Raw genomic sequence first — 14,390 nt, forward strand, 5'->3', positions numbered from 1 at the left:
TGGGCTACACCTAATTTCATTGTTCATGACCCATAACAAAGGTTTTTCTTGATTAAGCCTTATTCATTTATTTTAGCTTGTCACTAAAATACCAATGGTACATCAAATTCTAACTTTTAATAGTTATGTGTGATGTTATTTTGTGATGACGCGCTCATGCTACAATGGCATCTCATGAAAGGCCATGTTAGCTATTTAATTCAGCTTGGGATATCTTGGAAGGATCTAACTTAACGCACTTTTTGGAATTTAAACTGTATGAGTATTCAGGATTTTGGGATTTCTGGGATCTTAACCAGTTATATTTGTTAATATCATTTTTTTATTGCAGACGAGATTGCGGAAAAATATGATAACGTATCCCAGTCATTGAATGACTGGAATGGGAAACTCCAGATAACCCTCACTCGCTCACTTAGTGTCCAGGATGGCTTGGATGAAATGTTAAACTGGATGCAGGGGGTCGAACATGATTTGAAAGACCAACAGCAAGTGCCATTAAATTCTTCTGCCATTCAGGAAATCATATCAAAAAATAATGTAAGTGAATTTACTTACATTGCATTAGCAGTGTACCCATTCAAGTTCTAGAACTAGGATGTCATGAATTCAGGTCTCCATGTACTAACCCCATGAAGCCAGTGAAAGTGGTTAAACACTGCAGACAATATGTTAAACGCTGCAGTTTGGTAACCGGTCTGCTGGCTGCTGAGCTAAACCCAGTATTTTACAGGAAAGAACAGGAACCAACCATATGAAGCAGTCAGAGTTTTGTATAAAGATTGATTGCTATCAGCCACGCTGCACTTTCCAATAACTGGCCATAACAGCATCAGCATTTTACAGAAGTATTGTATGACTGTCAACTTAGCTTAATTGATTACATTTAAATTGTTACCAAAATCATAACAAATAATTGTTTTTATGTGTTTGGTACAAGTTAATAGAGAATGACAGATTATAGTAACAGGCAATCTAAATAATAAACAAGGATTAATAATTTCATTGAAATGAAACACAGAAGGAGTTCAATTTGGCAGCCTCTGCCTAAAACCTCAAATCCAGACCCATGTGTTTACCCCAGTCTGTAAAGCATATATGTAAGCACCTTACTGCAAAGCTGAGTATGATCTACTACTGTAATGTTATCCACGATCATTGTTTCCTCTTCCCAGCTGCTGGAACAAGACATCTCCAGCCGCGAAAGCAGTATTAGTGCGATGAATGAAAAAGTGAATACGTTTATGGAGACAGCAGATCCAGCTACAGCCTCTTCTTTACGTGCAAAAATGAGCGGGCTGTCTCAGCGCTTTAATAAAGCTAGTGAAGATACAAAGGAGCGCATCGTGCAAATGGAATGCTTGAAGACCAAGGTGGAATTATTTGAGAATCTGTCTGAAAAAGTCCAAGAATTCCTAGACAAGAAAATCCAAGACTTTACCGAGACAGATGGTCCAGGAAAGGATGTGACCGAGCTATCTCAGTATATGCAGGTATCAGAATCACAGCACACACACATATATATACCCAGAAGTAAATGATTGTTTAGAACCATGTTCTAACAGTGTTAGTTGGCACTTGATCTGTATTAGCATGCTACATGCTATATGGATGATTAACTACTACTTTACTAAATGTATTAATCTGCTATTAATTAAATAATGGAGACAAAAAGGCCCTGTATTTGGAAAGAAATACACAAGCTGCTTACTATTACTTCCCCAGAACTGTGACCACTCTCACCTGCAAATAGAATAAAAGTCATCTTAAACTGTAAGCGTCCATGATTACGTTGTACATAGTTCGTCCTACACTTCCATTCAGCTAACTAATATTATTATTATTATTATTATATTTTTGTAAAATTACAGGAAACAAGCACTGAGTTGATGGAGCATAAGAAAAGCCTGGAAAGCTTACAGGAACTTGTTGATGAGTTGTGCGTGTATGGTGCTCCTGCAGACAAGGCAATGGTTTTGGAAAAAGTAAACACAATGTTGAGGAAATACACAGATCTGGAAGAGGCTGTTAAAACAAAGTATGTTCAACCATATCTTAGTGCATTTCATATTTTATACATTAAGATACAATGGTTAACTATAGCTACTAATGAGCCATTATACTAACACCATAGATAGTAGACTGAAACAGTTTGGCCCTAACAGCTCACAGCTGTCATGCTGGTATGCAAAGTTTGAAAAGTGATGTTCTCGGTATAGCAATTAATTAAATAGTTCTTTTGATTCCATGACATGTTCCTTCTTTATGTGCAACCCATTTTACATATGATAGATTTGTATGATAAATCTAGTAGTATTTTATAATATAGTATATCTAATGTGCTATGATTTTATCTTGTGGAATAATTATATATTATTCACCTATATATTGTGTTCTTTCTTTCAGGGAAGAAGATGTGTCTTCTTGCCGAAATCAGATGGATATGTTTCAGGCTTTAGTCCAATCTCTAAAGCATTGGTTCATATCAGTAGATAAAAGAATGCCAGCTGCCTCACCGAGTCTTGGCGTGGAAGAGTTATCTACTCATCTGAATGAGTGTAAGGTAGGTTTGCAAGAAGCAGTCTACGTGCTGGCACCTACAAGCTGTGTCATCACACGAGGACAATTATTTACAAAGCTTCTTTGCTTTCTTTTTAGAACTTACAAGCAGAGTGGACCCAAAAGGCACCAGACGTACAAAAAGTCAATAGCAAAGGGGCAGCATTGTGTCACCTAATAAGTGCAGTGACCTCACCTGCTAAAACCAGGGCAACAGGTAAAGCAGGTACTGTACTACAGATGGTTTCTGTTTCTATACTGCATGCCTTCCACTGTTCAGTGGGCTTGTCGGGGATATCAGAAATGTCTCTTGTAACCACATAGGATCCTTTTTTAGACGGTGTGCGCCATATGACAAAGGTCGCCCCGGGACCGGCTTAGGCCTATAGGGCCCAACCTAAACATGTGGATGACTAGCCACTAAAAGCAGATTATTCACTGTATTTTAAAGTACGGTATACTTTGGGAAGTTGTGTAATGTCTGCAGATGAAATAGTAAGATTTATAAATTAGGAACACACCTTTTGTGCATAGCATAGACGCAGTGCCATTAAGGAGACGTGGGCTCCATTTTTGTAACATTAACCCCACCCTTCATGTCTATGTTATGTACTCTGAGTACCACCAACTCCCAGCCACCAGTATGTTAGCTAGTCATAGCATGGACAGATATGATTCTGAACACCTCCGTAAATGGATTTCTATGTGAAACACAGTTTCTCTGATGAGTAGGTATTTAAGAAAGCTAAGGTCCATTTCATTTATTTTTTTGTCATGTTATGTACCTTGCATTTAGTGTGGGTAAGGTGAGCAGAAGAGAGAGGATCTCATAAAATCACTACTGGTCTTGACACCTTGTGCTTGCACTTAGCTCCACGCTGAGAAAATAGAGCCACGTCATTTTCACCCCAAAAATGCCAAAGAAGAAAACTTTAAATGAATGACTCTGAAGATGGATTCTATACCGATCATTTCCATTCCCAAAGTAGACGATGTAGAAACAGTTCACATTTAGTTATCTGACATAGAGACGAATAACATTAGTGCATCAGAAGAAAATTCTAAGTCTGTATATTTATACATATGATGAGATGCTCACTAGATAATGTAGAGGTTTTCCAGTTGCTACATTATTAAGGGTAGTGGAACTTTCCAGTTAATGACATAAAGTAGCTATCATCCAGGGTTCCCACGAGCATGCGATCAGGAACAAAACACATACTGTCCTGTTGTGCGTCTTTTTATCTTTTAGCTAAACATTTGAATATATTTCATTTGGCTAGCAAATGATATTTTGTTGTCGGTTTTCTGTGTTAATGAGTTATTCGTATGGATCCAGTGCATGGAGCCCTGGACCATATGTGAAAAGAACAATTCCAGGGCAAACTTCTGATTGTGGAGCAACCACCATAGCAACCAATAGTGTGTTCCCACTAATTAAACCACGCTCTATAAATAAAGCCCTTTGTGTATCTTTGGATTTTGCAGGTAGGACTGTCGTGAACGGGGCTGTGACCTCTGATGCCAAGGACCATTTAACTAATAAAGGTAAGAAGAAGAACAGTCAATAGGTTTATGTAATGTAGTGGCTATTCTGTTATGTGATATCACACTGGTGCCTTTGGGTTACCTCTGTTGTTTTCAGTTGTGTTATTGTGGGGTTTTTGTGTATAAAATGATGATATGTCTTTATCTATTAAATGGGGACAAGTTTACAGTTAATGGAACCGAGTACTGTCCACCGTCGTTTACAAAATGACCTACATTTTTTTTTAGTATAGCTTTTTTTATTTGCTTAAACTTACCACTAGATGGGGATGCGTGTTAAAATCTGATATTGGTTTTATCTAAACCAACGTGACGGCAGGGAAATGATGTCATAAGCCAAGCGTGTTTAATAAACAGAGAAAAGTGTAAGAAAAATAATGTAGAGTGACAGAAGGAGGGCAATAGACTGCAGCTGCATGCTTTCTTCAAGTGTATTAACTGACAATTATAGAGTATGTTTGAAAAACTGTGACTTTTCACATTGCATTATGCATTATATTACATGGTATTTATAGAACGCCCGCAGATTCAGTAGCACTAATACAATAACAGAGAATGAAAAGCACAGAAACTTTTACAATGCTTTTTCAGTATAAACAGATATTTCTAAAGATGCATTAAGTTATAAAAGTAATACATTTAGCAGATTGCCAAACAGTAGCCATCGCCAGTCCGTCCCTAACCTGGTTAGGTTTTAAACCTCGAGTGACCCTGCTGAAAATCAGCAGACGATACGAACTACAAATCAGAATGCTTGATGTAGACCCAGACAGTCTTATTTATATAATGTATTTCAGATAAACCCCTTTTATATTCCTTTGCCAAAAACTCAATCTGGTTATAATGAAGAATCATATATCTCGTGTGCAATATGGTTTTACATATATTGTAGTGCCAAACAGAAAATGTTATGTATCTTATTTGCATCAAGATAAAATATACAAAGCATAACCATATTAACTTTGTTCCTACGCACAAGATAGTTGCTGTTTACGTGATCGTTGGCCTTACACACACACATATTAATATATATTCTCATCAAATGCTTTTTGTTTAAAGAATTGGCAACAGTAAAGAAGGAGGTATCCGATGTCAATGAAGGCTATGAGAATGTGGGTGCTTTGTTAAAAGAGAAAGTGCATGATCTGGAAGCCAGACTTTCCCAAATGAAGCAAGTCGAGGAAGAAACGGAGACGCTGATGAAATGGTTTCAGAAAATGCAGGAGGTAGCCAAAGCTTGGGAGGCTCCAGCAGACAGCGAAGCGGTTCGAGCCCAGATAGAAGAGCACAAGGTACATTTACAATGCATTAAGCACCTGCAACACTGCCGTGCCGCTCTCATATTTACAAACAAATAATCTGTATTACTGTATTGTAAATTATCCTCCAGTAAGATTTTTTCCCCTCTATTTGTTCTGCAGCGCTTTGCAGCAGAAGTACAGCAGAATGGGGGTAGAGTGGACATGCTGAAGGACAAACTAAAAGCCTTGCTAGATGCTAATCCAGATGCACCAGAATCCCACAAGTGGAAAGAACTACTGGATAACATAGGTACCTAATGTTGTCTTCACTTATGTAGGGATTCATCAAGAGAGAGAAAAATGCAATTACAAAATCACATAAGAGTAAGTCCAAAATCAAGGTACCAAAGTGGGACTCAGGATCACTGAGTATTTCTAGCAGGATAGCAGAAGTACTGGCTAGCCGTGTTTTCAGGTGTATTGTATACATCTCCCCAGACGATTGGCCACACCTGAGATATATACCTGTAGATACAGTTACCAGGCTCGCCTCAGATTCTTTACAAGGATGGTCCTCGTTGGGAGCTGAATGAGAGGCCACATGGCCAGCAGAGAAGGTCGCCATGAATAACACACATCTGGTTCGCCACATATGCAAAAGATGATGTTGATCTGTCAAAGTCAGCTTGGCTTGTAAATTAGAATAATATACAGGACAATTCCCACTATGTCTTATTACTGTGCTCCAAGAACACCGGGGTAACCTTTTGGTAATTATTATTTATGGGAATAATGGAAATCAGACATATTTTTGAAGAACTGCCCGTTGCAGTGTTGATTTTAATTTTTAATTAATTACCTGGGTATGGGTCCTATCATATTGTGTTTTAGAAACAATACAGAACTGGATTATTTTTTAAGTGGTATTTATTCCCAGTAGAACTAAGCGTCAAATTAATTACTATGATTTCGTTTAAGGGAAGGGTCTTTTTAGAAATAAACTCAAAGTAACACATGCTACCCTTTTGAAGAAGGTGTGCATGCTTTCTGCATGAGCCAGCGCTGGAGCTGGCTGGCGGTGAACATACCACCACGTTCACCGCTATGGGTTTGATGGAACACATCAGGAATGGCTGCACTAGGCTTCCTTCAGTCAATCTCGGTTCCTGAGTAAGATAAACCCTGTCTGTACTCATCTTTTTCTGCTGCACATTGGCCAGCATCGGAACGACATAGAATACACTTTGAAATTCAGCTGAGGGTTATGATAGCGTTCTTTGTTAAAGAGTTAAAACTATGCGGCCATTACAAGCTACCATGTCTGCTCTATGGTTCATAGGCATCCTGTCTTCTTTTAGGCATGGCATCATTTTGAATATGTGGTTAATGATAATACAGAAAGCCTGGTGAGATATCAGAGATACCCAATTTGCATTTGAAAGAATACTATTTGCACACAAAGGTTATTTATTAAGCTAAATGTACTCCTAAAAGTTGATATCATCTAACACAGACAATAACCTGTGGATCTTTTTTTTTTTTTTTTTTTTTATGTAAAAGCAGCTTAATTTTAAAGAAGGGTCTAAAACTCCACTTACATCGTAAATAATGCTAAATACAGAGGTACATATTACATGGCAATAACGTGAACATGTATTATTAAGAGTATTATATTTAGTGGGTGAACTAAAAATGCAGTGTATAAGCTATTTTTATTTTATGTGTTGTTTGGTGTAGGTATTAGGCATCCTGCGCATTATAATTGAGGTAACCCATTGTTTTGGTTGTCGATAGGACGTGTCCCTGCATATGAAAATCTAAGATATAATGTGTGCTTTATCACTTTCATTGTGGCAGATTCCTTGTGGAGTGACATCAGCCGCCTGACAGCTGAAAGGCAGCAGACGCTGGAGGAGTCTTCAAATGATATCACCCAGTTCCAGACCGCGGAAATTCAATTAAAACAATGGCTTGGGGAGAAGGAACTCATGGCTAGTGTTCTAGGGCCCCTTTCAATTGATCCCAATATGCTGAAAACTCAAAAACAACAAGTTCAGGTGATGGATATTTCACTTCTTAGCTCTTTGTTCACTTTTTTCAGCTATAGTCAGATAAGGTCTGCTGAATGTTTGTACTGATGTGATGGCTAACAAAACCGAGTACGTATACGCATTTACATGAGGGCATAGATATATGACGACCCGTAATGTAGCTTCACGCGTCATATGTACAGTAGCAAGTCATTATTTTAGTACTGATGTGGACTAAGAAATCGGAGTAGGAAACAGCAGTAAAGAAATAAAGACAAATTCTCTATAACGTAGATCATTATTATTTATTTATTGTTTTATATAGCACCATCATATTCTGCAGCACTCCACAATGGGTTAACAAGCATATCACATTAGAATGGGCCCTGCTCAAATAAGCTTACAATCCAGAGGGAGTAAGGGTATATTACACACATTAGACAAGAGGAAAGAAGAAGAGCATAAACCTCATCTTCAGTGACAAGAGCATTGGTTTGAGAGAAGGGGAGAACAAACTAACGAGGGAACAACAAAAATATAGTGTGGTGGTGCTGGTGGCTGGAGAGAGAGAGAAGGTGTAATGATAATAAAGAAAATGAGAATAGCAACAAGGCATGGTAACTGGAGAATGATTGTAATGGGAATAAAGTGGTTGTGGAGGGTAAAGGGAGAGGAACAAACCAGCATGGCAGCAGATGATTCATCTCCCACTGGCAAATTAGATAAAAATGATCACTGAAAATGCAGTTCTCAAGTCGCCAGCGGGCCCTGGATATCAGTTTTTAGCATTTGTGTCAAATATCCAGTTTCTGAGGAGCAGTTATTATAACACAGTCTTAGCTTTCTCAAGTTAGCAGACCATATGGATTTAGAAAATAACACATAAATGGGTGTCTCTATTGGCTGTGGGCGTGAAGGAAAGTGAGCTCAGTGAGATATGAAGGATTATAAAAACACCCTTTGCTTAGAGACCCAGCAGAACGGCTTTTAGATCTATTGTGGACCACAATCCTATCTGCACACTTCGTAGCTATGTTATGGGCATGCTCCTTCTCTTTCAGAGAGCTGAGCTCCATGATATGGCATCATATCAAAGTTCTCAGACTTAAAAGCAGCCTGATGGAGGAGGTGGCTGCACAGTCGTTCCTTGCCACTATATTTTTGTGTAAAGGAGATATCTGATCTTCTTAACCATTGAGTTGTAGGGACACCTGAGTGCGGTGCACCCCATGCACCTACCTCAGTATGTCCCTTATGAATTCTCTCCACTTTACCCATTTCATGCTTTAGTTTTAGTACTTTGCCGTAGAATGATTCTTTATCTCTCTATCCTAGATTCTCCTGAAAGAGTTTGATGCACGAAAGCAGCAGTACGAGCAACTGAATACAGCTGGGCAGAAGATACTGAACAGACCCGGTGACCTTCCTCCATGCGATGAAGCCATCAAAGATCAGCTGGCCACCGTCGCGTGTAAATGGGAGACACTGACTGGTCAATTAAATGACAGGTGCAATAGGATTGACAATGCTATTGTGAAAAGCACCCAGTATCAGGACCTTCTGAAAGGCCTGTCTGATAAATGTAGCACCTTGAACAACAGACTATGCAGCAATATGACGGTCAGCGCCCACCCTGATGCCGTGATGCAGAAACTCAACACAGCCAGGGAAGTTCTGGCGGATATTAAGCAAGAAATGAAAAAGATTGAAAATGCAAAAGTGTTATGCGAAGAGCTGTCAGAGCTGGTTTCAGAGTCATACTTGAAAGCTGAACTAAATCGACAAATGGAGACCATTGTTAAACCATTCATGGATTTGGAACAGAAAGCAGGTATGTGAAAGACAAAACGAAGCATAGCTCTACAAGGAGAAATCCAAATACTGAAAAGATTACGCAATAGTGTAGATTCCAACGATTATAAGGGCAGCGTGCTTGCATAAACAGAGAATGCTGGAACAAGGTCTTTCAGACATGCTGTTTGGGTCCCAGTGGAGAGCTAATGAAAACAAACATAGCAAAGTTTCTAAAACAGGCTTAGGGTGCCTATGCAATCAAAATAGTGCATTCTACAACATAGTCGTCACAGTCCATTAGCAGTATCATGAAACAGAACACTAAACCAATAAAATATGTCAGGTGGAATCTGATTTATATACAGTGTTATGTACTGTTTACACATACATGATAGTTACAAAAAGTGCAGATGGTTGTACAGTATATCTAGGAGACCACCAGCTTGTGATATGTCACAAAATATCTGTATATTCTGTATTCCCATAATAATTTTACACAATATTTGTTAACATGGGAGAGTTGCTAAAACAGGAGGACGCTTTGACCAAGGACACACTGATTGTCCCTGAAAACTTAGGCCACGTTTGGGAGATAAGATTTGTTCACTTAACTATATTTCATTAACTCCTTAGGTTTTCATGTTGAACAGCTACAGTCAGCATTCACTAGCTCTCAAAAATTCCACCAAATGTCTGAAGACTTCCAATCGTGGATTCAAACGAAGAAAAGGGAGCAATCTGAAGCTGCACCTATATCCGCCAAGCTGGACACATTGAAGTCTTTAATCACAGAGCAGACAGCAATAAGACATGCCTTGGATAACCAACTTAGTGCCTATGAAAATGTTGTAACAGAGGGGGAAAATCTCTTACAAAAAACTGATGGAGAAGAAAAAGCTAAACTTCAGTCCCAGCTTTCCCTGCTTAAGTGTGATTGGGAAGACCTCAACAAGCGAACATTAGCAAGGGAACAGAGTTTAATTGATTGCCAGCAGAAAGCTATGAAATACAAAGAGCTGGTAGAAAACATACAGCCATGGATTGAGGAGAACCAAAATAAACTGTCTGCGGTTAAGATGTTCATAGATCCAGTTGCAATAGAGAATTCAATTGGACAAGTGAAAGTTCTACAAAAGAAAGCTGATAAGCAGCGTGGGGTGGTAGAGATGTTAAACAGTGCAGCTGATACATTATTAAGCTCCTGTCAAACGGATAAAGAAATCGTTATAGATGAGAAGGCGAGTATAAACAAACAACTAGAATCACTTGTTGATGATTTGCATAATAAGAGAGACTCGCTGGAGAAAATGATGCTGCGTCTTAAAGATTATCAAGAGTCTGTGAAGGACTCCGAAAGGCATCTTACAGCTGCCCAGGAACACTTAGATATTCATAATTCACTTGGTGCCCAGGCCTGCAGTAACAAGCATCTGACGGTAATGCAGAGCCAGCAGAGGGCTCTCCAGAGCCTTAAACCACAAGTGGAGCAGTGTATAAAACTGGCCCAGGAACTTGTTGTGGAAGCATCTGATGCTGAAGGTGTCTCTGACCTACTTTTGCAAGCAGACTCTCTTCAGCAAAAGCACAGTGACATCAGTCAACAAGTAGACCAAACATGTTCATTTTTAGAAACCAAACTGCAAGGCATCGGTCATTTTCAAAACAGTATTCGGGAGATGTTCTCCCAGTTTGCAGAGTTGGATGATGAACTAGACAGTATGTCACCAGTTGGAAGGGATCGAGTTACTCTGCAGTTTCAGAAAGAAGACATAAGTAAATTCCTCAAAAAGCTAGGAGATCTTATAGATAGTAATGAGAATGCCAACAAGACATGTAAGATGATGCTGGCAACAGAATCTTCTCCAGACCTTATTGGCATCAAAAGAGATCTGGAGGCATTAAATAAGCAATGCAACAAACTATTGGACAGAGCGAAATCCAGAGAAGAACAAATTGATGCCACCGTCACTAGAACTGACGAGTTCTATACCACTTTAAAACAGTTTGTTGATTTGCTTAAGGTGGTAGAGGAGCATGAAGAATCCCAAGGTCCAGTAGGAATGGAAACGGATGTTATTAATGAGCAGCTTAACATTTTTAAGGTAAGTGAGAGAAAAATACATGATTGTATGTCTACCAGTTTTTGCAACATATCTAAGAGATTGGCATTTGGATGTTTATGTGTATATATGAATCTCCTCATCCTGAAGCAGAATAATAGTCAATTTGGTGTTCCAGAGTTACATGGCGGGACCTTACAGCCATCACGCACCAGGACTCAATGCAGATTCGTTCTGCTACTCTGTTATCACACGGCTAGTATTACAATTCTAGTTATATTAAGATTACTATCTAAAGTGCTGGCTCTTTTTCTGGTCTTTTGTTGTATATGAAAAAATTAGGAAACACTTTGAAAGAACACATTCAATTATAACATTTTAGTGAAAATATAATTTGCCACTGTATAGTGTGAAGGCACCATAACCGGCAAGGTTAATCTAGTGAAATTATAGGTTACTCCCATATGAATGATTTTATTCGACTAATGCAGACATGATCCTGCAGAACCCCTGTAATTCCCATGTAAAAGGGCAATTTACAAGGATAATTGCTGCCAGTGGTGTGGTAGTGTTGGTTTCTATAATTCGCCTTCTAAATTCTGCGCTGTCCGATGTGGGAGTGCTAAACATATAGCAATAGGCACCTTTTCTTCCCCCATTTGCTTTGGTTCCTTCCCATGCTGCATTTTTTTTTACAGTTCTGCGCTGAATTGTATTTTTCAATTGCTGTATATTTAAGCAGCAGTAAAACATCAACCTCGGTAAACTGCTGTGTACCACAACCAAAGAGATCATATTCACTGACCCTTCAAGTAGCCTGCAATGCCACCCAGGAGCATATTTTCAAAGGAGGCTTCTCTCCATGCCACCTACATGTAACTACTTGCCTTTGTAATGTCCCACTAGTGTGATGCCCAAATGTATTTGGACGTGTATGAGGTCACGGTTCATCTGCGGTCTAGCCTCTTCAGTAAATGTGGAATTAAAGTAAGGCTCCAGGAATTTGAGTGATGAATCAGCAGGCCTGGAGGCTTTGTAAAGATTTCTACCACAGATTCACCACATGGGAGATGGGGGCCTAAATGTATTGGAGGAAAAAGAGTGTTAAACAATAGGCCATAGTTGTCCATAGTGGTTAAATGGTAGCCCAGGCCTATATGGGTACATTTGCACGGTAATAGGGTTGTTCGTACAATCAGAATGTGTGCAGAGAACGCAGCGGAGCTTTCTTCATAACCGCTTTATTTGGTGTCCGGGGAGTCTTCCAGTGGGGTACCGAAGACTCGTGACAAACCCTCTCCTAGATATATTATGTTGTATATTTGTGTCTGTGTTTACGTCACATCCGCCAAATGCCTAGGACTGGGAACACATCTATCACTTGCCGGATTTGGTTTGCTTTTAGCCTTTGCCTAGTTTGTCAGCACATTGTGAAATCCTCGTGTTTCTCTTCATTGACACTCATAGAGCTCGCACCTCTTACCCTAGTGCCGTGTGCAGCAATGCTAAATGGGTTGGAGTCTGAGTGGCACAGGCTGAACAGCTTTAAGTATGCGCTGCCGAGTGTACTCATGTATTATGCTGTTTGCAGACCTGGGCAAGAGAAGGTTTAATAAGTTAGTCTTATCTTCTGAGTGTAGCATCTACTCAGGGAGGGAAGAACAGGTACAGAACCACTCCACATGGATTTGGTTGGACACTGTGAGTAGGACACTTTAAGGACAGGCACATCAGCTGGGTGATAAATATATGTATATGCAGAATATTTCTTCAGCACCACAGATGTCCCCGAAGTGACAGGAAAACTTATGGTTTTTCCATGGGATGATGAGGTCACCGGCCTGCAGCACGGCCCGAGCTTACCTTCCGTCCTTGGCTTGTTTTCTCAGGCTGAACTGAGTCAGTTTCCTGTGGCTAGCTGTTCTAAATCATAGTGCACAGGAAACACAGGGATAAGGTCACACTCAACATAGTAGACGTGTAGTGCAGGTGAGTTAAAAACTATTGTTTAAGAGTGCCTGAAATATTCCTATTCCCTTCAATTTCAGTCGGGTACCAGTTGGGCTCCATAACTCCTAGTAGCTTCCAACATGGTGAGGTGACACTAGACGCTGTGCACGAGGCTTGTGAGATGGGAGAACGCCACCTCTACAGGTTCTTGTGCTTCCAGGCTGTAACCTAAAGACCCCGGGCCATTTTACACCGGGGGGGGGGGACTTATTCTTCATATTGTCCCCTTCCAGGTATTGTCCCCTGCCAGCTCCTTGTCCCACCCCTGCCACACGTGTACAGTACAACCCTTTTACAGACTCCTTTATACTGCCCATCACCCTTCTTCCGAAGCCACTGTCTATTAAGAAAGACCGATAATATAACAAAACGATATTTTTTTTATTATTCTGGGCTGCCCCAGTGAGTTTGAGGTTACATGCTACAGCTAAGCACATAATGTACTGTGTATTATCTTTACAGGAGGTGTCGATAAACATTTTTAACTCCTTAGCCAGCTTTTGGTGTATAGCTGCCAGCTAGCCATTTCTCGTACGTGTCATCTGCTCCGTATGGAGTTTTTTTTGTTTCAATCAAATAAACCTGCCTCTGCTCTGCGGTTTGCTGGATGTAAAATTATGCTGATGTTAAAAGCAGTCGCAGCGACCAGCGTTAGTCGAGGCCAAACTTTAATAAGTACATTTCCTGCAACATACCAAGTTCATCAGCTACCCAGCCGAGACGCACAGACACTGCAGAATGCTACTTCTGCCCTTTGAAGCTTCATATGCTGCTTTGAAGGGGGTTTTCATTGCGTGTAATATTTAATTACACGTGTATTTACCACTAAGCGAGGTTGGCAGAAGACATAGAAACATATTATTATCAGTTCGAAGTGGGGCTGGCACACAGAGAAGCTCTTCTCTCAGCTCACTCTGTTGCTACAAAACAGCGATGCCGCATCAGCATTTTTCCGGGACGCATGCGATTCAGATGCTGCTGACCGGCACATGTGACGAGTTACACATCCCACATACTCCAAATCCCACATACTTTGGGGTTTTTATATGTGTGTGGATCAGCAACATGTGGAAATTACACGGCTGATGTGGCAAGTCTATGACAAGGAGGGCACGTGTTGGACGAGGTAGTATATGTGCCAGATGTGT

The 14,390-nt window shown here is 40.0% G+C and overlaps 1 protein-coding gene across 1 annotated transcript in view; it reads left to right on the forward strand.

Annotated features, from left to right (window-relative positions):
- Nucleotides 1–14,390, forward strand: part of DST (dystonin) — a 219,477-nt gene that overhangs the window by 150,974 nt on the left and 54,113 nt on the right. The window contains 11 exon segments of the mRNA XM_053458898.1: nucleotides 332–540; nucleotides 1,176–1,493; nucleotides 1,872–2,038; nucleotides 2,407–2,563; nucleotides 2,659–2,785; nucleotides 4,048–4,107; nucleotides 5,167–5,399; nucleotides 5,529–5,658; nucleotides 7,206–7,405; nucleotides 8,714–9,209; nucleotides 9,806–11,274. Of these exon segments, the coding sequence (XP_053314873.1) occupies nucleotides 332–540; nucleotides 1,176–1,493; nucleotides 1,872–2,038; nucleotides 2,407–2,563; nucleotides 2,659–2,785; nucleotides 4,048–4,107; nucleotides 5,167–5,399; nucleotides 5,529–5,658; nucleotides 7,206–7,405; nucleotides 8,714–9,209; nucleotides 9,806–11,274 (3,566 nt within the window).

The sequence above is a fragment of the Spea bombifrons genome, chromosome 3, assembly GCF_027358695.1.
Source record: "Spea bombifrons isolate aSpeBom1 chromosome 3, aSpeBom1.2.pri, whole genome shotgun sequence".
NCBI lineage: Eukaryota > Metazoa > Chordata > Amphibia > Anura > Pelobatidae > Spea > Spea bombifrons.